Genomic DNA, 24,760 nt, shown 5'->3' on the forward strand with positions numbered 1-24,760 from the left:
AATATCAATTTATGTCTACTCTTGTTTCTACCCAGTAAATCTGTCTCTTAAGTTTTTAATGGGCTTCGGTTCACATGTTGGTAAAGGATAGTGAGGACTGCTGAGGACCATTAGGGTCTCTCTTTCAGCCATTATAGATAATTATCAGGAGTGCTGGGCATGCAGGGCCCTTAGCATTGTCAATGATCCCTTCCATTTGTCGAACAATTACCTTGACCCCCTACCATCAGGCAGGAGGTACCATGGCATTGGGACAAGAGCTGTTAGGATAAGAAACAGCTTCTCCCCCCCAGGCTGCAAGTCTTTTGAACTCCCTGCCACCACCCACGTTTCATCACATATGAAGCCCCTTTAGTGTTATATTGTTTACTTTTTAACTTGTATATGCACCTTATTTGTTAATTTATTTGCGGTCATCTTACTTAGTTATATGTGTGAGTTATATGTATTGTTGTGCACCTTGGTCTGGAGGAATGTTGTCTTGTTTGGCAGTGTATGTGTGCATGGTTGAATGACAACTTGTACTCTAGTAGATAACTTGTTCCCTTTACAATATGTATAGAAGTGTCCATGTTTTGAACCATACTTCAAAAAAGCAGTTAATAGTAATTTTTATTAATACTTGCATCAAAAAAAGATTAGCTGCTTTTTTTCCCCCTGTAAAATATAGTTGACTCAGCACCAATACTAGCTAGTGGACAGAACAGACTCAGTTTTAGGCATCCTTTCTAAACTCCTTTTTTAGTAAACAGTGATTCAGCCACATTGTATGGGTTGCACAGTTGGCTGTTCATTGGGTCAGACGGAAGAATCACATTCCATTTTACAGAAATATGATTCCTTTAAAACCACATCTTTTCTGTTAGGAATTCTAACTCCTTTGTATTTGTGGAGGGGTGAAGAATATCTCACCATCTTTATTGTAACTTACTCTTGTTGTATTGCACTGACATTTTAACCAAATACTCCGTGGGAAATAATTAAAAGTAGTTGTATGGATCATTCGAAGTTCTAATTCACCTTCTAGATGTAACCATACTGAATGGGTGTGAGGAGTGATATTTGGAGCCTCGAAGATCAGTTATGGGAGTCGTACTCTTCTAATTTAAAATAATGCCTTGGAATCAAAAGCTCAAAGCAAAATTTTTAAACATGGATACCAATCTTGGAAAGAGGGAATTGAATCTGAAGAGAATACTAAAATAGTGCAACTTATTTGGAAAAATATATATAATTGAGTGAAAATGGATAAAATTTGATGGCGTTGCAGATCAAAAGGAAAGATGGAAATTTGAGTTAGTGAATGGTGAAATTGGGAGATGATTTGGAGTAATGAGCATTAGTTTTAATGTATACACGTATTAATGAAATAGCAACCAAAGCAAATTATTAGTAGACAAAATAATGCCCTAAATTATAGGAAATTTATTTATTTGAGAGAGAGACAATGTGGAGTGGGCCCTTCTAGTCCTTTAACCACCCCTATCTTCATCTGCAGACTTGGCCAGAAAGCCATCATTTGGATAAAATTCCATCATCCAGATCATTGAGATATAACATAAAAAGAAGCTATCCCAACACCGACCCCTATGGCACACCACTTGCCACTGGCAGCCAACCAGAAAAAGCCCCCTGTATTCCTCCTTTTGCCTCTTCCCAATCAGCCAATCTTCCAATCTTCCATTCATTCTAGTACCTTTCCTATAATGCCATGGGCTCTTGTTAAGCAACCTCATGTGCAGCACCTTGTTAAAGGCTTCCTCAAGCAACATCCACTGGCTGTTCTTTGTCTGTCCTGCCTGTTATTTCTTCAAAGAATTCCAATAGATTTGCCAGCAAAGGTTCCCCTTAAGAAAACTATACTCTTTGACCTATTTTATCATGTGCCTCCAAGTACCCCAAAACCTCATCCTTAATAATAGACTCCAAAATCTTTCCAACCCCTGAAGTCTAGTCTGATGTTTGAATTGAACTCTGAACTCCAATGCCCCAAGCTGTAATAGCACAGTGCTACTCGTTACGCTACCTTGAGCCAAATTGCACAGTGATCAGGTAAATTCTTGAGTATTATGTTCAGTTTTTAGTCACTGAATCTCAAGCAAACTTATAGGCCTTGACCAGGTAGAGGGATCACTGAGCTGGTCCAGGGTACTTCATGTACTGTGGTTATGAGGAAAATTACAAACTTGCTCTTTGCAGTTTCAAGGAAAGTTGGACATGGTAATTGTGGAACACTAAATTAGATGAAGTAGGGCACCACAGTAGCGTGGCGATTAGCACAATGCTGTTACATCTTTGAGGCGTTGGAGTTCAATTCTGATATCAAGTGTAAGGAGTTTGTATATCCTTGTATGAACATGTGGGTTTCCTCTGGTGCTCCAGTTTCTTCTCACAGTCCAAAGACGTACTAGTTTGCAGTTTAATTGGTCATTGTTAATTTTCCTGTAATTAGACTAGCATTAAATCAGTGGGTTGCTGGCAGGGCGGTTAAGGGCTGGAATGGCCTATTCCACACTGTATATTTACCTAAATAAAGAAAGAAACAGACTTAAATAAGTGATTGACAAACTTAGTTCCTATATCAGGATTTTCCTCTTCCTTGGAGCACAGTGGAATTCAGAATAGAGGGGTTGGAAATATTTAAATCCATTGATGTAATTATTTTCTGTTCTTGTAGATAAACTGTGGTAGAAATGATTACCTTGTGATAGGAATTTTGCTGAGCATTTGTGTATAGTAAGGAATATGCTTTCTATTTCATTCAGAACCATTTTGTGTTTTTTTTGGCTGTACTAAATTAGCACTCCTGAAGTGCAAGTAAAGAACTCTTTTGTTTATCTTGTACTGCCTTCAGAATGTATCTTATTAATACCAATTGGATTGGACCCACTCTGGTTAAAGTGTTTAAATAATTTATCAACACCCAAGATTAAAACGGTGTTGTTTGAATGAGGCATTGAAGGATTTTCCCTTTGTATAAAGGAGCAAAATTTGTTGGTGAAATTGGGAAAAAATAAATGCAATAACCATTACATTTATCTTTTTCAGAGTCAAAGACTGCTGGAAAACTTAAAAAAATTAAGTTCTATCAGAACCTCGGTATGTATTGTGTTTTTGTTTTTGGCACCATATATGATTGATTCAGTCAAAGTGCTGTGTCATTATTAGAAACAAACTTCCAGACAAGTAATAGTTCAAGGGTTTCTTTGGTTAATTATTAGTCCCTGTTGATACAGTAGATAAATGTAATTGCTTGCTACCTGTACTCTAGAAATTACATTTATTTTAAGCAAACACTTTTGCAGGATGTTATGTCAATGCAATTTTTTCAACTTCTTGCCACTCATTTAATATCAAGCAGAAAAAAGGTTCTCTATATCAGTGCATTCAGCTTTGCAAACCAATATTTCCCTGCACCTGATTTGATTTGATTCCACTTTAAAGTATTGAGTTAGTTGACATTTACTTGCATTTAAAATTTCGGTAACAAACAGCTAATAATAAATCCTCCATTTTGCTGAGTAATAAATTAATGCAAATTGAATGGTCTTGTATTTGTAATACCTATTTTTTAAAATTCAGAATATATTGAGCAAGTCTGTCAACTCTATTTCTACAATATAGCCAAGAAAAACTTATGCATAGTGTGTAAACACCATAATTATTTTTCTGAATGCTTTGCAAAGAAAGTGCATGAATGTTCTGCTTTTTGTGTTGTATACCTTGACATTTATGGATGTGATTTTAATCTTCTGTTTAAGCCTTTAGATGGGAACACATAGCACATGGAAGTTGCAAGGCTGTGTAGAAATAGTATCACCAGAAAATTAGCTCCTGAAGTTAGGAGTGTTGCTGTATCAGGAGATGTTGTGGGTTAAGAACTTGCTTGTCGGGAATATAGATGAAGAGAGTTGCTTAAGTAGCTAGGTGTAAATGGGTTGAAGTTTGAGGATCACCACGTGCATATTAGAACAACTGCTAATGACAAGAAGTACAAATACATCACTACCATGGTGAGGCAGGATCGGGAATTGTTAATGTTGCAAAGAATAATACATGCAAGTGATAGAAAGAATATAGGAGTAGAGTTTCAGCCCAAGATCAAATTGGTAAAAGGGATTGCAGAAGGTGACTTCAGCTTTAAGTAGACAATGTAATTTGAGCAAGGTTATGAAGTTAGTGGGAGAAACTAAAGGTGAAACATGGTGTGCTATTTACTTCTTTGCTTGTGCTTAATTTATTCATTTTCAAAGTTTTCTCTCTTGTATATTGGAAAGGGCTTTTCATTCCATCTCTCCCTGCTCATCTCTCTCGGTGCACCTCTGCCTGTCCTGCTCTGCTGGGTGGTCCCTGGTGAAGAGAATTAGCTGCTTTATCAAAAGAAAATCTAGAATTTTGGTGTATACGTATTTTGGTTAAAGCACATGCACTGACGTCAAAACTGTTTGATTATTTGGCAACTGATTGTGCATTCAGATGTAATTATTGTAGTAGTCTGTGAATTATCTTCTATTTATAATGTTTAATGTTTAGTAATAAAGCTGGTCTCACTAAATCATTTCAGGAAATAATCACCAAACCCAAGGAAATGGTATTTACTGGAAAATCTGTAGGGAATATCTTGGGGGAGATTATTTTGGCAATAGTAGGTGGGATTAAAATATCACTAGCTAAACTGTTTTGACTTGCATCTAATTCTTTTTGAACTATTAATTATATGCTGTTAAAAGATGTAAAGTGACATGATCCATTCAAATTCCAACTTTCTAACTTCAGCTTTTTAGAATATTACTATCTACAGTATTAATAAATACAAATGTAATTATGTGTAGGTGGCAGGGATTGGTTCATTGTACTTGTTGCGAGCTGCATGCAATGTAAGTCACTTTGCTGTAGGTTGCTTTTCAAAATGGCTGCTGATTGGAGTAATAATGTGAAGTTTTCCAGCAAAAGGAATATCTCCAGCTGCTGTTGCAGATAGCTTTTCAAAATGTTTACTCTAAAAATATTTCCTAAATTGAAATAGTCTAGATGATTAGATGAAATATTTCCTAGCTTAACCGAAAAAATGAAGGCAGATGAACCAAATTTAAAGTTGACTGTGAATCTGTTTTGGGAAAAATTGTTTTAAGGTTTCATAACATTAATTCTTTCACAATTTAAATGGTGATTGATTATGATGCTTCATCCAATCACACCAAATGGTTATTTGTGATCTATGCTGTATAGCCTTCTATCAGTACTACAAAAATATCCCCATTGAGGCATATAGATCCAAGTGTTTGTCATTGCAAGCATACATGAAATTTATATTCTGTAAATTCTATTTGAAAATGTGGATTGTAAATGGATCATGTGCAAATAATTCCTATTGGCTGTTCTTTTGTATACTAATAGTACTTCGAATGCTCACTGTCAGACTTTTTACAAGTTGCTGTATATGCATGGCAAGTTATGCATGTAATGAAATGTTCACTTTATTTTGTTAGAGAAAATGGTGAAAAAATGTTTACTAATTGCATGGCAATGAAAGGCCTTTGACATATCAAAGAACATAATGAAAGCATGCTATTAAATAATTTATACAATAATGTAAACAACTACAGTGACAGGATAGATAAAAGATCAAAATGTATTTAAAGCCTGTGTTAATCCTTTGCCTTCAGAGTCCTATCATATATTTAAGCATAAAGTTTCATATCTTGTCAGAAACTTATTAAAGTTGTTCACTTTTTAGCTTTTTAAAATTAATGTAAACATTGATTTTTAAGGCATACTTTTTTTTACACGAAAAGCTAATATTATAATCAAAACTTATAGATGTTTTGTCTGATGGCAAAGTTTTAAACAGTCTATTGCACCATTCATCAGATCTTTGCGGCAGTAGATTCAGACTCCATCCCAATTAAGAGTAGCTACAGTTAAGGTAGGGAAACTTACGGAATCCTGAAATTGTTCTCAGAATTGAAGTTGCTTGATCATCACAATTTTACTTCTGTGTTGTCTGTTGATGATTCTAAAGCTGCTGATGCTCATGTTTGGCTTTATTTTTTTTAATTATGTATCAGTTAGGTAAATATGTTGTTGTTCATTCAATCCCAGTATATATCATCTGGAAACAGTACACTGCAAGGCCTTGTAATTTGGTAACTTTAATGTTAAATGGGATCATGACAGCAGTGATATTGTGTTAATAATAAAACATTATTCCAGTAGGTAAAAAGAAATTACTGGACAAGATTTGTTGTTAATTTCCCAAACAAATAATCAAACATATACTGTAATTATCAGACAAGAATGGACACTTGAACTTGAACCACTAACATGTTGAGTTCCAAGAACTGAGCTAAAGTAAGGCAGGGTTAGTTTTGACAAGAACCAAAATACTAATATTCATGTTTGCCTTCCATACTTCTGTTTGGTTTGGCAATTGTACTGTAGGAACAACAGGTGTTCCTCCTGTAGCCGCAAGAAGCAAAGCTGGAATTTTGTGTATTATCGCCTGTTTATTCAAGTTTATTTAAACAAAAAAAATTGTAGACTTCTGAAGTTTGTCCCAGCTAATTCAAATTTAGACACTGCTTTACACTGCATTAACTACTTGCAAAGTTGCATCTCAGGTAGAAATTAGGACCGATGACTAAAGGATCATTTATAAATGTGGACTGTCAGAAATTATTGAAGGATGGATGAGAAAATACGTATTTTGATGTGCTTGCAAGGGAAAGCGTGGAGAACAAAGTAATTGGAGTGGGAGCTTACAAGGACAAGTTTTGGAACTTGGTCTAATGCAGGCAGGTGGGTGAGTAGAAAAGGAAGAATAGAGGAAGGTACAGAGATCCAAATGAGGATGTGGTTGTGATATATACACTGGGAAAACTTGGAAGTTAGTGTGAGACAAGGGTTTGCCTTTACACAAGATGAAAATAAGATGATTTTGTTGTAAGTACCTTGCTTCTGGAAAACAGAAAAGGTAGAGATGAATCAAATCTAGTCATAATCAGAATGATTGAAGTAAGGAGTTGGAAATGAGTGATTTTGTTGATAATTTGTTTCTGGGCTATTTAGAATTCTAAGGTTTTGTAATCTTCTGATTTAGCCTGATTGGGTGTATAGAAAAGGAATTGAAATAGGTAATAAGATAGCAAAGGTGAAGTTTGGAAGTGAAAATAATGGCAGAGGATAAAATAATTACTTTGAACTTTATTTTAATATAGTTAATTTTATGTTAGTGAAACAATTTTTTTAATCAACAACACATTTTTCACTGCCTCATAGTTTCCTCTTTCCATCCAAGAGTCAAGTCCTAATTCTTGCTATATATTTTTCTTTCCTTGTCAAATTCCTTTCTGTTCCCTTCTCTTCTGAAGACGTTAATTCCTTGCTGGATGCCGCTCACCTATTAGTACTTCGTTCAGTTGGCCTTTCATGTCAGCCATGACGGTGAGTGCCAGCAGGATAATCAGTTGTTGGAAACATCGGTTTGATATTGTCTTCGCCTGAGGTCCATATAGCAGCATCCAGCAAAGGCTGCTGGATAACTGTAAGGAGACGAACATTTTGGCTAACCCTCTGAAAATTGAAAGCATTGAATCTCCCCGTATGAAATCTAATTTGGCTCAGCATCAAAGATCTAACTTCATAATCCCTTTCCTAATGTATTGGGAAATCCAGTGTTTTGCTATGCATTATTGTCTTTATCATTTTGTTGACTTAAAAAAAAAATTATTTTAATGTTCTGATTTGTCTGTTTTCCAATGCTGAACTGACCTAACCACAATTCCAGAACTGACACCCACATTCCTCCCTTGACTGGCTGAAAGTTGCTTTTAATGCGGTTCTTTCAAGAGTCATGTGTTAGGTTATTAGCAATGAACCTACACATCAGACAAGTGAGTTTCTTAAGTGTTGCATTTGCTCAGTGAAAGAACACTCTGAATGTGCTTATTTAATTGTTGACATTCAGTTATGTAGTTAATGCTGCAAGATTAATTCTGTTCAGTAAAATGGCAGAACATTTTGGATATCAGGGATCATGCATGGATGTTCTGTCTGTAATAAGGAAGTACAAAATAATATTGATTGCAGTATTTTTAAACTCTTAGGATGGAGCATGTGTATGTGGATCCGACTGCATCAGTCTTTATATTTTTAGTCTTTTAACCTTAAGAAAAATAACTCCTAAAATTAGAAAATGTCAAAGGCTTTTTATTACTACTTTTAGACCACATTTTGCAGTTTTGTGTTTGAAGTAAGGATTGAATTGGAACCAAAAGAGCATTTATGGTTAGAAATTGGTTTATGGGCTCTGTTCACCTGTTGCGTTGTGATCAAAGTGGAGTTCAGTGTTTTTAGAATCAGACTGCGAGAACAACCTTAAGTACCGGTTCTCTTTCAATATTAGTGGTTAGATTTTACCATAAAGATCATTGCAACTAATTGATAAATGATTTTGGTTTTAAAACTGAGTCCAATAATTATGTCCATAAACCAAATATTCAAATATTATTTCTTCTTGATATTGATGGGGGACTTAATGTTTCTTTTCTTTTTAATTACAAGGTTGAAGATGAACTGAATTCTCCAGTGGTAGTTTTCAGATTTGTCCAAGAACAGCTGAAATCCGGTAAGAAGCCTGAACAATTCATGCTTGGCAACTATTGTTTAGTTCATTAAATCTCTATTACCATCAGTCACTAAAATGTAGCATTTCATGCTTAAAATGAAATACTTATGTGTCAGTTAACTCACTTATTTCTGTATCAAGTTTCAAAACCTCTCTTTAGAACTTCAGCACATAATTTAGTAGTGAGGGATGGTGATCAATTTCTGTCTTTTGGGTGAAGTATTAAATCTCTCTGCCTCTTCACTTTCCACAGGATAAGTTATTATATCATTGAATCTCCATTGCTTACATGGGTAAATTTGTCTATTCTATGACAAGAGTGGGAGTCAGCTTCTGATTGTTGAGAGCTGTGCATTTTTAGGGATTGTACTGCTTTGGGGGAAATGTGACTATCTATTCAGATTGTAATGCCATGGATAGTCCAAGAAAAAATGAGATTGCGTGCATAGTCTCAGAAATGAGAATCTTGGATAATGATGACCTGTGAGCATTGGGTTGGTAGGGTGATAGTACCAGACAGAATACTAATTCAAGTGTAGATAGAAATAATTAAGTTTCAGCTTCTACCAGATCTTCAGGACACAAGAATACAAGAAAATCAGAGTAGAAAGAGGCCACCAGACCCCACCATTTAATGTGATTGTGGCTGTTCTGTGCTGACCTCAGCTCCTGTTCTGTGTCAATTCTTCATACCTCTCTCCTTCTCAATCTAGCAAATATTTGTCCACCTCCACTGTAAATATTTCTAATGATCTAGTTTACACCACCTGCAAAGAATTCTAGAGATTCACCGTCCTCCGCAAGAAGGAATTCCTAGATATCTCAGTTTTAAGTGATCAGTATCTTATCTTTCATTCATGCCCCTTGTTCAAGACTTACCCAGTAGTGAAAACTTATTGACATTTACCCTGTTAAGCCCTTTTAGGATCTTGTCTGTTTGATAAGGTCACTACTCATTCTTCTAAACTCTAAGGAATACAAGCTCAAACTCAACTGTTCAATCTTTTTTGGTTGCTGCTGTGTCATGTCGTGAGGTCCCCCTTTCTGGTAGGTGCATGACTCCACTGAATTGTACCTATTCCTTGCTAAGTTCATCTGCAGTACATTAGTTGTCACAAATACCACGCCTGCTGGAACAGAGAGCAGCTAAGAAAATCAGCACTTCACTTCAGGTGATTTGATTCTGACAAGGGGGGGTGGTGTTTATTGTGTCGATGATTGATATGAGTAAATCCAGCCTATTTATGGTTGCGTGCAATTTAATCCAACGAATTGAAAGATGGGCATCATTTCCAGTAATAAAATAGAATTCCTTGGACTAGTCAGTCCTTACATGCACTGTTATATTTATTCCAAATATCAGCAGTAGCTTTTCCACAATTTGAAAATAAACCAGTTGTAATCGAACACAGAACAGTACAGCACAGGAACAGACCCTTCAGTCCACATTGTTGTACTGAACCAAATAAATTAGTCATCAAATGGCCAACTAATGCCCTCTGCCTAAACAATGTCCATATTCTTGTATTTTTCTCACTATGAATGTCACTATTCATAACAAAGAAAATCACAAAATTAACATTTTGAAGTGGCCATCACCTTGCTCCCAAGAGCAAGAGGTGGTGTCAGGATCGATACTTACATTGGCTTCAGTTTAATAGTTGAAAGCAGCGGTAGGGTTTGTAGAAAAGCTATAACAAATACTGTAGAAACAAAGAGAATTAACACCTCAGGTCAAAGGCACTACATCAAACTCTTCTTGCACCTGAAACATTGACCTTGGTTCTGTTTCCACAGATGCTGTCTGACCTGTTAAGGAATCTTTAATCATTTTCAGTTTTAATTCAGATTTTCAGCACTTGCAGTGCTTTTTTTAATTTGTAGTTGAATTTTATCTTCTTACAAATCTTTTATCTTCTGTGGGCAAGTTAAAAGCATTTTTCTGAGTATTGGAAAAGAATGCCTGAAAAGCTGCCTTTGTGGTGCTCATTCCTTAAACTCCTTGCTTTCCATGACCTATCAACTCACTTGAAAATTACCAATGAATCTCTTTCCATTGCCTTTAAAGGGAGTAGATTCAATATCACTATAATTCATTCTGAAATCAAATTTCTCGTTGAAATTGCTAATGGTCATCAAAAAGTGCTGAAGGTGATCAGTGGATCTGGCACCATTCAAGGAGAGAGTGAAAGAGAGTAACTGCTGGAGTTAAAGCCTTTTCATTAGGAATAGGAAACAGACTTTGAGGGCAAGAAAGAACAAAAGAAATGGTATGTGATGGTATGGAATACAAGCGTACATGTAAGGAAAGTACTGTGGATCTTGGAAATGCTGGTCCTCTGGAAAATATTGCTGTCAGGGCTCAATTCAATAATGTGCCCAATCAGGTGTTGATATGTTTTTCTGCAAGCTTACATTGATTTTTCTTAGAACAATGTACAAGGGCAAAGACAAAAAGAAATCAAGTGACAAGCAACTGTAAGCTCGGAATTGCCCTTGCAGATCTTTTTTTAATGTATACAGTGCTGGTAAAAAGTATTTCCACCCCCACTCCCCAAGGTTTTCATGTTTTATTGTTTTACAACACTGAATTACAGTGGATTTAATTTGGCTTTTTGGTACTGATCACAGTGAAGACTGTTCTGTGTCAAAGTGAAAACAAATTTCTACAATTTGGTCTAAATTTAGTACAATTATTAAATACAAAATAATTGATTATATAATTACTCACCCCTTTCAAGTCAGTGTTTAGTAGATGCACCCTTGGCAGCAATTACAGCCTTAAGTCTGTGTGGATAGGTCTCTATGAGCTTTGCACATCTGGACTCAACAATTTTCCCCCATTCTTCCTTACAAAACTGTTCAAGCTCTGACAGATGCATGGGGATCGTGAGTGAACAGCCCTTTAAGCCCAGCCACAAATTCTCAGTTGGTTTGAGGTCTGGACTCTGACTTGACCACTCCAGGACATTAATTTTGTTGTTTTTTAGCTATTCCTGTGAGGCTTTGGCTTTATGCTTGGGGTCATTGTCTTGCTGGAAAACAAAATCTTCTCTCAAGTTGCAGTTCTCTTGCAGACTGCATCAGGTTTTCCTCCAGGATTTTTCTGTATTTTGCTGCATTCACAAGTCTTCCAGGGCCTGCTGCAGTGAAGCGTCCTCACAGCATGATGCAGGCACTATTTTCTTCATGGTAGGGATGGTGTGTTTTTGGTGATGTGTGGTGTTTGGCTTATGCCAAACAGCGTTTAGTCTGATGGCCAAAAAACTCAATTTTGGTTTCATCAGACCATAGAACCTTCTTCCAACTGACTTCAGAGTCTCCCACATGCCTTCTGGCAAACTCTAGCCGAGATTTCATGTGAGGTTTTTTTTCAACAGTGGCTTTCTCTTTGCAACTCTCCCATGAAGCACCTGGGCAACAATTATATGTGCAGTCTCTCCCACTGAAGCTTGTAACTCCTCTAGAATTGTCATAGGTCTCTTGGTGGATTCCCTCACTAGTCCCCTTCTTACCCAGTCACTCAGTTTTTGTGGACCATCTGCTCTAGGCAGATTTACAGCTGTGCCACATTCTTTCCACTTCTTAATGATTGACTTAACTACACTCCAAGTGATATTCAGTGACTTGGAAATTTTTTCACATCCATCTCCTGAATTGTGCTTTTCAATAACCTTTTTACAGAGTTGCTTGGAGTGCTTTTATGTCTTCATGGTGTAGTTCTTGCCAGGACACTGCAGTTGGACCTTCCAGATAAATGTGTATTTTTACTACAATCAATTGAAGCACCTAGACTGCATACAGGAGATGTCCATTTAACTAATTATGTGACTCTTAAAAACCAGTTGGCTGCACCAGTGATGATTTGGTGTGCCGAATTAAAAGGGGTCAATTATTTTGTGTTTTATATTTGTAATTAATTTGTATCACTTTGTAAAGATCTGTTTTTACTTTGGCAAAAAAGAGTCTTTTTCTGTTGATTTGTGTTTTAAAAAAAGAAGCCAAATTAAATCCAATGTGATTCAATGTTGTAAAACAATAAAACATGAAAACTTAAGGGGGGGGGGATACTTGTTATAGGCACTGTATATTTAGGATCTAGGTATTGCTGCCAAAACCAGCATTGTGAGAGTACCAGAAGGACTACAGCAGTTCAAGCCAACGATGCTGTTAGGTAGGGAGTTCTATGATTTAGATCCAGTGGTGTTGAAGATGTTTGATTTAAAGGGGAGCCTGCAGAACATTGGCATTTCTGACCTAATGATGGAGAGGAGATCATTGAAGATGGCTAAGTGTATGCCAATACTCTGAACTCTGGCAAGTATGGTTTGGGTCTAAGGGAGATTGACAGCAACAACAACCTTTCTCTATACAAAGTATGACTCCAACAACTGGAGTGTTCTTCCTTTTGATGCCCCTTGACTTCAGTTCCACAGAGCACATTGATTCCTCCCTCAGTCAAGTAGGTGTTCTGCAGAGCAGTCATCCAAAGTGCAAAGCCTCCACTATGGTAGAGGAGCCAGTGTTAGGACAGTGAATGTAGTGTACGAAATTGAACAAACTGTAGGTAAATTACTGCTTTATCTGGAAAGTGGATGTTGAGAGAGGAAGTAAGATGGTGGACATTGCATTGCAGGAAAATTGTGTGGAACATTGATCGCAATGAAATTGTGCACACATTGTTTTTGTACTGTACTTTTCCCTTCCATGGCACGTAGAGTAGAATTTGGGAAATGTCACAGCTGTTTACATGGTGTTGTACACAGCAATGGCCTCTTCCATCTCACTGCCTATGCCAGGTATCAAATGCCTAATTTCATTTACCAGTATTTGATTCATAGCTTTCGATACCTTCACAACTTGGAACATTCATCTTCACTACCCACACAGCCATTGTATTCCAGGCCCCCCTGGGTGGGGAAAGTTCTTCCTAGGATTTCTTCTAAACCTGCTGCCTCTTACCCTAAACCTGTGCCCTCTAGCTAGGCAGCTATGCAAAAGAGAATGGTTTCCTGTCAATACGACTCATAATTTTGCATACCTTTATTGGTATTTCTGCCCTCCCCCAACCCCATTAGCTTCCTAAATGTCAGTGAATTTTGAGAAAAATAATAAATCCAAACAGATCTGCAGAAATTCTTTGTAACTCCTAATCTTTTTATGAACAATTTCAGTTGTAAATGGGGCTCAATATCAAACCACTGCAGCTCCAGAATCCATGAAAGACTGTGAAAGTGAGATTGGGGATGCACTGAATCGTTGGGTAAGAATTTAATATAAAATTGGTGTTTTATTAAATGAATTCATCTTATCACAGATTATCATAAAATTTAGTATCTTTTTGGATCAATTACAACTTAAGAAATTCAAAATAAGTTAATAGTAAATACATTTTTTAAAATATTTTGTACTTTGTATTTCCGTTAACAGTTAGGAGAACAGCTCGGGCAGTTGGTTCCAACAAGTGGTATAAATGTTGTTGAACTTGAAGATGAGGGAGTCTGCATCCGATTTAGTCCATTGATGACAGCAGCAGGTGAGTGAAGAATATCTTAGGTTTGGCATCTAGTGTAACTATTTTTTTTCTTAGTTTTTTTAGTCATCTTGAGTTAACATAACTTTTGGGCTGTTGCTCTGTGATATTGGATATTTATCTTTCCTCTGGTTGTAAAGGATTCCAGACGGAATTAGGGAAAGAACTTTCCAAGTAACAACTTTTTCTGAATTCAATTTTAGATGACAGTAAGGACAGAATTAGGATATTAGCCATGCTACCACTACTTCACCCAGTCTGTAGCTAGAGCTGTACACAGTATTGAACTACTAAATGTATATCAGAGTTTTATCTTGGCTGGATGGATATTTTACCTGAGCCATATTTCAGTGCAATTTCTGGTGCTGATTCCAGTGGTCTGCTGCAATCAGTGGGGTCTATAGGAATATTAGGCAGGATGAAATCTTTCACACTTTCATGAAAAGGTTTCACCAGTTTTCTTACAAATCTATATGCATAAATTTAGATCTGTACTGGTCTGATTTCATTAATATTTTGTGTTTATACTCATTTTATACTCCTTATCAATTTGTTTATCTTGTAATCTTTGTTTCATGTTAAAATGTTATTTGAACATTTTAATGTATTTGCAGGTTTCAGTTATTCAATGAATTGATAGACTCTTGTTTAACAATGTTGCATGTTTATGAAAGAATTTATTTTATTTAATCTTAGATCTATAAAAAATCTGTATAGTGTGATGTTCAATGAACATTTATTTGGTATTTTGTATTTTTTTGCCATTTACTCTAAAGAGATTCACATATTTTTCCAGTTTTAAACACCAAGCCAGAACATGTGGACCAATTGACTGAACATCTGAAAGCAAAAATTCCCATGCTTATTAGCACCTTGCAACTTCGAGAAGAATTTAAACAGGAGGTTTACAGGACAACTGGCCTTTCATATGTTGAAGATCTGAGTTGGCCTGGATTAGGTGCTATACGGTAAGCCTGGCAAAATGTGTCTAATCAAAGATATTTTTCCTGGTTATACCTACAAGATGTGCACTGTAGTCAGTTATAGAGATAAGAATAAGAATGTAGAGAGACCCATGTTGTGTGCTTCTAAATCCAGACTCTGCAAGCCAATAATATTAACTAATAAATTGGACCATGAAATTAGCATAAAGTAAAATTCTTCTGATCAGTCTGAAGTACAGAATTGTCCAAGATTTCCTTGCCCAATACCATTAGTTACTTGGAGTATTAGAAAATGTTTTTGTTTCCACATTAATAAATATGTCCTTCCTCTGGTCTGCTTAAATATGGTGTCTGATATCACTGCAGTTATAGTTCCCAAGATTTCTTTTATTTATTGATAAATTCTCATATTAAGATATCTTAACCATGTTTATTTTCTGTATTTTTCTCCACTTATTTGAAAAATTCTCGCACCAAAACGGGTTCCAAATCTTTTTTGTGCCATGGACCAGTACCATTAAATAAGGTGTCTCTGGAGCCCAGATTGGAAATCCCTATTTCAAAACAATAATTTCTATTCTTCTCTCCCATTGTAGTCCTCTCCATTGGAATGGACTACTTTTGAATCCTCCCAAAACGTAAACACAAATGTGAAATGCGAGCTTAGTCAGGAGACAACCAATGAGTTGTACAGAGTTCAAATAATAATACTGAACTATGCAAATTACCTGCAGGTATGAAATTAACAATGAAGACCCTGACCCTGCGAAACATTCAATGGAGATGGAAAAAATTGCTATAGGATCGCTAAAGAAATTGAAGGAACTTGACTCCGATGTGCTGTTCTCAACGGGTTTGAATATTCTTCCATCTGTAGAATTAAATGTGTAAAGCAAATTGGGTAGAAAATATGCAGCATAGTTACTTAACTGCCCTAATATCCAGAGACCAGGATGGAACATTAATTCAAATCCCATTGTGGCAGGTGGTGAATTGAAATTGGGATCAGTAATAGTGACCCTGAAACTACTGTTTTAAAACCCACCTAGTTCATAAACGTCTAACTATATATGTGGACCCAGACCTCCTAATGTGTGGTTTAGAGCACAATACTGCAAAATGGCTTCATAAGTCACTCTGTCCAGAACTGTTAGGGATGGGTATTAAATGGTCTCAAAACTCAGATCCTGTGAGCAATTAAAAAAAATTATCCATTTCTGATATGGGAAGAGTACATAGGAGAGCAAAAACTTGTTGTAAAGGAGAGGAAATAGAGGGTGAGATTATTCTACAGTAGAAGGGTGTTGGGTGAAATCCTAGTTAGCAGGAGAATGAAACTACCACATTTTCATTCTAATTTCCATTAAAAATTACTAAGCTTTGAGAAAGAAACTTATTTTTGCAAATTTTTTTTTAGTCTGAAGTAAAAAAAAATAATGCTGTAGACCTCAACAGGTCAGGCAGCCCCAGCAGATAGAAAGGCAGTTATTATTTTAGGTTTAAAACCCTTCATCAGAATTCATTGATGTCATATCATTGGTTAAAGTCACAGCAAGTAATTATTTTGGCTTGCAGGCAGTGTTTCCAATTCAGAAGTTTGTTTCTTCTAACAACTTTTCAGGGTTGAATCCAGTACATCTGACTTGGATACAATTCTGTTTGAAGCAATGAGTGCTTCATTGCAAGTTAGTCGACATAATAAATGACATTATGGGATGGAACAAGGATAGAAGCTTTGGATATTATATCCTTGTAGCAAAACTCCTGTGCACTTGCTAGTCACTTCAGGCACTCACTTTATGGTTGTACAAAACTGTCCAGAAGAAAAGTATTTGATGTATTAAAATGGAAATGAAGACATTTTATAATATCTGCATAGATTTGTAGAAAAGGAATGTTGAATGTTGTACTTAATATTGAAAATGGAAATGTACTTATTTGAGGGATATTATAATTACAATTTTGGCTAATTTCTTATCCCATATACAACAGTTAATACTCACTTTGATATTTTGAATTTGTAGGGCCTGAGTTTGGAGGGGAGAAGAATGCCATTTATATTGGTATGGTAACTGATAATTTAGATGTGCCAGAACTTGTGGAGACCATTGCAGCAACAGGGAAAGAAATAGAGGAAAGTTCAAAGGTCTGTACAACAGTTTCAGTTGTCCTTTGTCAGCCAATTTAATTTGTTTGATATAGAGCAGTACAGCACAATACAGAACAGGCCCTTTGTCCCAGAAGACTCTGCCAACCTTTTAACCCACTCCAAGGTCGATCTAAGTCTTCCCTCCCAGATAGTAAAAAGATTTACTTTTTCAAAACTTAATTTATGTATTAATAGCTATAACATTCTTTATAATTGTTCAAAAATGCATTTAAAATTAACAGCACTGTTCTTCAAGAAGTTGTGTTGTATTATCCAGAAGGTGCAGTGCACAACACTCAAGTATGCACCAACTGACAGCCCGAGCTGCTGTCATCTTAGTTGTCATCAGTACTTGTCATCTTAGGGGTACAGAAGCTTTCTTCTGTCCCATTCAGCCATTAACAGTCTTTCCTTTAGGCATACCATCTGTTCTAAGGAATCCCTGATATACCTCCAGTGTAGCAGAAGTGTGTAAAACCAGGAATGATGTTATAGAGGTGAGACACCACCCTTCCTAATTCCCATCCAACAAGTCTTGTGGATCAGTCTGCTCTAGGATTATGAGCCTAAGTCCAGATCGAGGTCCTTCTGCAGTCCTGAGTACTGCTGTCCAGGTTCTTTCCTGGTACTAGCCACAATTACAGTGAGCCCTTAAGGCACAATGAGTTGCGTGAAGTTCCTTCATTTGTAATTGTTATTAAAGACTGAAGTATGCACAACTTGAAATATCGAGGTTGTGGAAAATGTTTGCCCTTGAAAGTGTGAACAGCTCACCATGTGTATATATAGAAAATAATACTTGTATTTTTAAGTGGCTTGGACAAAACAATATGTTTCTCATCAATTGCACTTCGAAATAGTAATTACACACATCTGAATTAGAACCTTGAGAAGATTGCTCAGCTCCTCCACCTTTTCTATTTATCATCAAACTATACCTGTCTTAACACTTCTACATTGGATTTGTATCAGGAGTTCCTTGGAACAGATGGCATGTCTCAAGCTAAGTACTTGAACATTGATTACTTCCTCCATCCTTTGGAGAGAGTTGGAAGGAATTGCCATACTCTGGGAGAATTTTTTTTTCTGCATATCTATCTTAAACGCTTATTCCATTGTCCCCCCACTGTTGTAACTCAGTGCATTTTTATATTTATATATACGCACACACTGCGCACACTCTGAAGTGTAATTAATGAGGAATTGTTGAATTTTGGTACTAGATCAATTTCAGTCAGTGACTGAGGCATTAGCCAGTTTCCCATTATCCCTGTCAATGCAGCTTAACCTTCCTGGAAGACTGCTAAATTGTCATCCATGAGGAACAAACAACCAGTTCTTTAGCATTGCAACACATTGATTAGTAACACTTGGTGACCAACATTGCACTCAGAGTGCGATATGAGATTAAGCCAGTGACAATTGAGGGTGATGATAAATGAATAAAGTGCGACCTAGAGGGAAGCAACAGTATAACTGGGAAATTAAAGTTTTCATGTGCTTTATTTCTGCAAAGTAGTCCTACAGTGAAAAATGATCAGAAATTTAAATAACACACATTAAAGTTGCTGGTGAACGCAGCAGGCCAGGCAGCATCTGTAGGAAGAGGTGCAGTCAACGTTTCAGGCCGAGACCCTTCGTCAGGACTAACTGAAGGAAGAGTGAGTAAGGGATTTGGAAGTTGGAGGGGGAGGGAGAGATCCAAAATGATAGGAGAAGACAGGAGGGGGAGGGATGGAGCCAAGATCTGGACAGGTGATAGGCAAAAGGGGATACGAGAGGATCATGGGACAGGAGGTCCGGGAAGAAAGACAAGGGGGGGGGAACCCAGAGGATGGGCAAGAGGTATATTCAGAGGGACAGAGGGAGAAAAAGGAGAGTGAGAGAAAGAATGTGTGCATAAAAATAAGTAACAGATGGGGTACGTGGGGGAGGTGGGGCCTTAGCGGAAGTTAGAGAAGTCGATGTTCATGCCATCAGGTTGGAGGCTACCCAGACGGAATATAAGGTGTTGTTCCTCCAACCTGAGTGTGGCTTCATCTTTACGGTAGAGGAGGTGGTGGATAGACATGTCAGAATGGGAATGGGATGTGGAATTAAAATGTGTGGCCACCTGTGAGTCAACTGGGGTGATATACTGCGTCCGGTGCTCCCGATGTAGCCTTTTATATATTGGCGAGCCCCGACGCAGACTGGGAGACCGCTTTGCTGAACATCTACGCTCTGTCCGCCAGAGAAAGCAGGATCTCCCAGTGGCCACACATTTTAATTCCACATCCCATTCCCATTCTGACTTGTCTATCCACGGCCTCCTCTACTGTAAAGATGAAGCCACACTCAGGTTGGAGGAACAACACCTTATATTCCGACTGGGTAGCCTCCAACCTGATGGCATGAACATCGACTTCTCTAACTTCCGCTAAGGCCCCACCTCCCCCTCGTACCCCATCTGTTACTTATTTTTATGCACACATTCTTTCTCTCACTCTCCTTTTTCTCCCTCTGTCCCTCTGAATATACCTCTTGCCTATCCTCTGGGTCCCCCCCCTTGTCTTTCTTCCCGGACCTCCTGTCCCATGATCCTCTCGTATCCCCTTTTGCCTATCACCTGTCCAGCTCTTGGCTCCATCCCTCCCCCTCCTGTCTTCTCCTATCATTTTGGATCTTCCCCCTCCCCCTCCAACTTTCAAATTCCTTACTCACTCTTCCTTCAGTTAGTCCTGACGAAGGGTCTCAGCCTGAAACGTCGACTGCACCTCTTCCTACAGATGCTGCCTGGCCTGCTGCGTTCACCAGCAACTTTGATGTGTGTTGCAGAAATTTAAATGTTGGCTTTTTTTGAAAGATACTGAAGTAAGATTTTTTTCCTATTTTTCACTCTTTGAATGGGTTGGACCATGAGCTTTTTCCTTGTTTAGTTGAATTAGTCCATGGGTTGAGCAGAGACGCACAAATTCAAGTCTCTGGTAAACTGTGGCATAGTTACAGAAATACTTGGACTTTTAATGTTCAGTTCGAGCACCAACAATATTATCTAAACTTTGTATTTGTTTTGAAGTTGTTGGAGAACATGACTGAGATAGTGCGAAAAGGAATTGTTGAAGCAGAGCAACAGCTCCAAAAGGCCAGTGAGGATAAACTCCTTGAAGAAGTAGGTACAAATACTTCCAGCTAATGTTTCAGTATACTGGATTTTATTGTTTTGAATGCAAAAGCAAAATTTTGCACATGCTGGTATTCTGAAATTAAAGCAAATATTGCGTAAAATAGTAGATTAGGCACCATTTATAAGGAAGGAGAGTATTATTGTGATATCTTTTTCCATGGATATTTCCTAAACTGCTGAGTTTTTCCTGCATTTTTTTTTTGGGTTCTAAACATAATTGGTAACGATGTAGATTGCACCTTTAATGAGTAGTGTGTATTTTTACCCAATGAAATGTTGATAGTTGTATCATTCAGTTAAAAATCTTCAAATTAGCTCTTTAAAAAATCACAACCTAGTTATATTAATATAAAATGTAGTGCTAGAGCTATGTGTAGAAGTAGAACATTACAATTCAAACTTGATTTTTGACGGTCTTTCCAATCATGTTTCTTGGCTCTCTTCAAATTTGAAAATAAGAATTGTGCAAATTATTGCTGCTCTCTTCCAGTGCCAGAGGAGCAGACAACGTAATTCAGGTGTCACTATAACTTATTTTTACTGGTCCCAACTAGTACTCATTATATCACTCCAACTTCCATAACAAAGTTTGTGCATGTTTTTAAAAAACAGCAAAAATTACGAAGTAGAATGAGAGATCAAGATTGGCAGATCTTTATCATATGAGTTTTATAACAGCCAGAGGAAAGCTGTCTTTGACTCTGCTGGTGTGTGTTGGTATAACAGCCAGAGGAAAGCTGTCCTTGACTCTGCTGCTGGTGTGTGCTCTCAGGCTTTTGGATCTACTGCCCGATGGAAGATGGGAGAAGAGAGCAAGCAGGATGTGAGGAGTCTTTAGTTATGTTGGTTGATTTCCCAAGGCAGCAGGAAGTGTGGACGAGTCAGTGGAGGGGAGTTTTTTTTTGCTGGACTTGCCTGTGTTCACAACTTTCTGCAAGTTCTCATGATCTTGGGCAGAACAGTTGCCATGCCAAGCTGTGATGGATCCAGAAAGAATGCTTTCTTTGATGCATCTCTACAATAGTGAGGACATTATTATCAGGCCAAATTTCCTTAGCCTTCTGTGGAAGTGAAGTAGCAGTGTGCTTTTTTAGCCATAGCACCTACATGGCTGACTGAGCTGGAATAAATTGATGATATTTACACCTAGGAACATGAAGCTCACAACTATCTGCACCTTAGAACAATTAATAGAGATTGGGGTGTGTACTCCATCTTGCTTCCCTATGTCAGTGATCAGCTCATTTGTTCTGCTGACTTTGAGGCAGAGGTTGTTGTCTTGATATCATGTCATGTCTTAATGTTAACCAATGCATCATCTCATTTATGCTGCTTTGGAATGTGTGAAAATGTTCAAGAACTGCTAGGCATATCCACAGTGGGAATTGACATTCAGTGAGCTTTGAAGGATGTTATTAAAAATAATTGTTATTTGAAATTATTTCAGCTGAATTTTGTTAGAATATTTGCCCTTAGGGAGCAAAAGTAATTCTACAGGCAAATTCTCATATGTCAGTCTGAGAAGAATGAGCATGGTTTTTTATTTTAATGTAAAATGTTTTGTTTTAATACCAGTAATTTGATTTTAATGTGAGCTGACATTTCAAATATACCAAGAGACTTAATAATTGCAAATTAATTTACACCTTGTAGCTGGTGATAACAGTATCATCCATCAGCTTCAAGTTTAATAGCACAGGCCAATTTTAAATAAAGGCAAGAATATAACTATTTATATTTGCTTATTTATTGTCATTTTCTACCTTTTTGAAGGGAGTTCTGCGACAGATTCCTGTAGTTGGCTCAGTGCTGAATTGGCTGTCTCCAATACAGAGCTCAATTAAAGGAAGATCATTTAATCTTGCAGGAGGTGAGATATCAGTTGTTAATGTTTTTTCTTAATTATACTCTAGGTTTTAGGTTTCATAATTCATTCAAAACTTTCTCTCAATGAATTAAATATTTTAACAATGGTTCTAAGCAAGTTCATTTAAAGTGAATAATGGTTCTGATCCAATATAATTTTACTTCTGAGGAAGTTCAGGGATTTTGACTGGGTGATGATAATGGTTATTTTTCCAAGTACAGATAATATGGTAGAGTATAACTTGCAGATGTAATGTCCTTGTCAATCTAAATGGTGGTGGTCGTCATGTGCTTGGGAGATGATAGATTCCATTTTGCCTGTGTTTTATACTCAGTATTGGTGGGTGCCATCCTTGCCATCAAATAAGGAGATTCTATTCCAGAGTTAACCAAGAGAATTAATTGTAGGGGCTCTGGCTAATTTTTCTCCACCCCTGCATTTGGTTTGTTGTTACATTTGGAAGGGAAGTGGAAAATTAATCAGGTGAAGTTCCTGAAGTTGAACTTCAGTGTATGTTACAGGACAAGTTTTCACCAACTGTACCAATTTAAGATAAAGTGCAATCCAACCATCAGTTCCACCATTTTGCAATCTGACTGGTGTAGGGGATCTCCACTAGCAAATTGATGCCATCCACCTTTAAGCATTATTTCAACATGAGGCAAATACAACATAGAGCATTTTTTCATCGGTACAAGATGGCACTTTATTTTAATAACAGGACAGAATCCTCAGTACAGATTAAAATATGTTAAATGAGTACAAATATATATTGCTGAATATGCATCATTTACTAAAAAATACTTATTTTAGCACATCTCTATTTAAATGCTAAAAATCATTCTTACTTTTAGTTGAGCACAAGTTTGATTGAAATGTTGTAAAATCAGTGTGGTGTTTGTTAATTTTCCATGCTATTTGTAAAACCTCAGGTTTTACAATTTCTGCTCTTTGATATTTTAGTTCATTTTCCCTTCTAAAGCATCATCAATTTTTTAATAGGTGTTAACCACTGCTGATTGGTGCATTTCACCTCAATAAATGGATATCCAATTTTTAATAATCTAGCTAGAAAGTTATCTTTGAACTTGTATAGTAACATTTTTTTTCTTTTTCTTGGTTTTGCAGGTTTACTGGAGTCAACAGAGAATGTGCTTGCAACAAAAGCCCAGACTTCTCAAGGAACCCCACCTGCAACACCCACAGTTGTTCACACTAAACATAAATTACCAGGTGTGTTTTTGGTTTTCATATTCTTAACGAGTTTGTTAGCTCTACGGATCATTTCTTCATCTTAAATAAGTGTGATTCTTCAGCTTTGCGCAGTGGCAGTATCGTAGCCGATGAGGTTTACCTGAGGCGTGATTATTGCTTATTGAAAACTTTTCTCAATACCCCACTATGATGACTTGAAAAATAAGTGTGATTCTGAAAGTTTTTTTTTAAAGTAAAATCAATGGAACAATGAAGCCAACATAAAACAAAAATATAGAAATTGGGGAGGGGGGGAGAGGAACTGCAATTGCTCAAAAGTTGATGTATTGTTATTAGTCAGTACCTATTCAAATCTTTAAACTGATTAAGTTACTAGTATCAATGACAGACATGTTATGCAACTTGTGCCTTTAGGACAGAAAATGTTTAGAAGGTCATCCAAGACTTCTGCTTCAGATATGATCAGTGAAACTTCTTCAGTGAGTCACACAGAGGAAGTGGGGGAATCCAAAGTCAAGCATGAAGAAACTAGACTTGACTTTGAAAATGACATTCACAAAGCCTCTGAATCTTCTGCTCAGCTGAATGTTAACTTGGACCTTCCTTCAGACTGTGACCCAGAAAAAACTGATACAAGTGGTAACAACATACCAGTGGTTCACCCAAGCTCTGTACCAACAGAAGCTGATGAAGGTGTGGAGGAAGAAAGTCTTAGATAAAACAACTAAAAACACCTTTTTTTTTAGCAGTAAGACCTCAAATTGGGAAAAATGGATTCTAAGTGAACTGTGCCATATAATACAGTATGACACTACTGTTAAATGCCTTTAATTAGGATTTGCACATGACTGGGAATTTCATGTTTCCCCATTGGAAGTTTGATTTTAACTCTAGTGGAGGCAGGGAAGTGGGGTGAATCTTAAGTGCAATTGTTCTGTTTTCTGTAAAGTGCTAAGAAACTGATACTTTCCTTCCTACATTGCAGTAGAATGAAGTATGCTAATTTCCTTATGAATAGGTTAAATTGTAATTATTTTTAAAATTAAAACTATTGCTGTTAATTTTGCACATGGGTGATTTTTGTCCTTTAACTGTACATTCTCTCTGTACATCTTAATTTAAAAATAAAGCCTATGCTTGAATGTAATTTAAGCTTCAAGCAAATATTGGTGTTTGGATTTTTAGTTCACAAAAATCAATTAAATTATTTGAATGAAATTGAGGTTTATTTGGGGAAAAATCCAGTGTATATGGTTTTAA

General features: G+C 36.9%; 1 protein-coding gene and 1 non-coding gene across 3 annotated transcripts in view; both read left to right on the forward strand.

Annotated features, from left to right (window-relative positions):
- Positions 1-24,654, forward strand: part of pdxdc1 (pyridoxal-dependent decarboxylase domain containing 1) — a 71,876-nt gene extending 47,222 nt beyond the window's left edge. The window contains exons 13-23 of one of the 2 annotated variants that reach the window (XM_063059090.1): positions 3,049-3,099; positions 8,563-8,626; positions 13,801-13,889; positions 14,057-14,162; positions 14,956-15,127; positions 15,838-15,956; positions 17,128-17,249; positions 20,311-20,403; positions 22,192-22,288; positions 23,414-23,518; positions 23,915-24,654. In XM_063059090.1, the coding sequence (XP_062915160.1) occupies positions 3,049-3,099; positions 8,563-8,626; positions 13,801-13,889; positions 14,057-14,162; positions 14,956-15,127; positions 15,838-15,956; positions 17,128-17,249; positions 20,311-20,403; positions 22,192-22,288; positions 23,414-23,518; positions 23,915-24,219 (1,323 nt within the window). In that variant the 3' untranslated portion in view covers positions 24,220-24,654. The remainder of the gene's footprint in view (positions 1-3,048; positions 3,100-8,562; positions 8,627-13,800; positions 13,890-14,056; positions 14,163-14,955; positions 15,128-15,837; positions 15,957-17,127; positions 17,250-20,310; positions 20,404-22,191; positions 22,289-23,413; positions 23,519-23,914) is intronic. The other variant, XM_063059089.1, reaches the window with a different exon arrangement.
- On the forward strand, positions 23,600-23,732 carry LOC134352398 (U4 spliceosomal RNA). The gene has a single exon (XR_010019395.1). It is a non-coding gene; the product is annotated as a U4 spliceosomal RNA (small nuclear RNA).
- Positions 24,655-24,760: the final 106 nt, after the last annotated feature.

Source organism: Mobula hypostoma, chromosome 9 (genome assembly GCF_963921235.1).
Source record: "Mobula hypostoma chromosome 9, sMobHyp1.1, whole genome shotgun sequence".
Taxonomy (NCBI): domain Eukaryota; kingdom Metazoa; phylum Chordata; class Chondrichthyes; order Myliobatiformes; family Myliobatidae; genus Mobula; species Mobula hypostoma.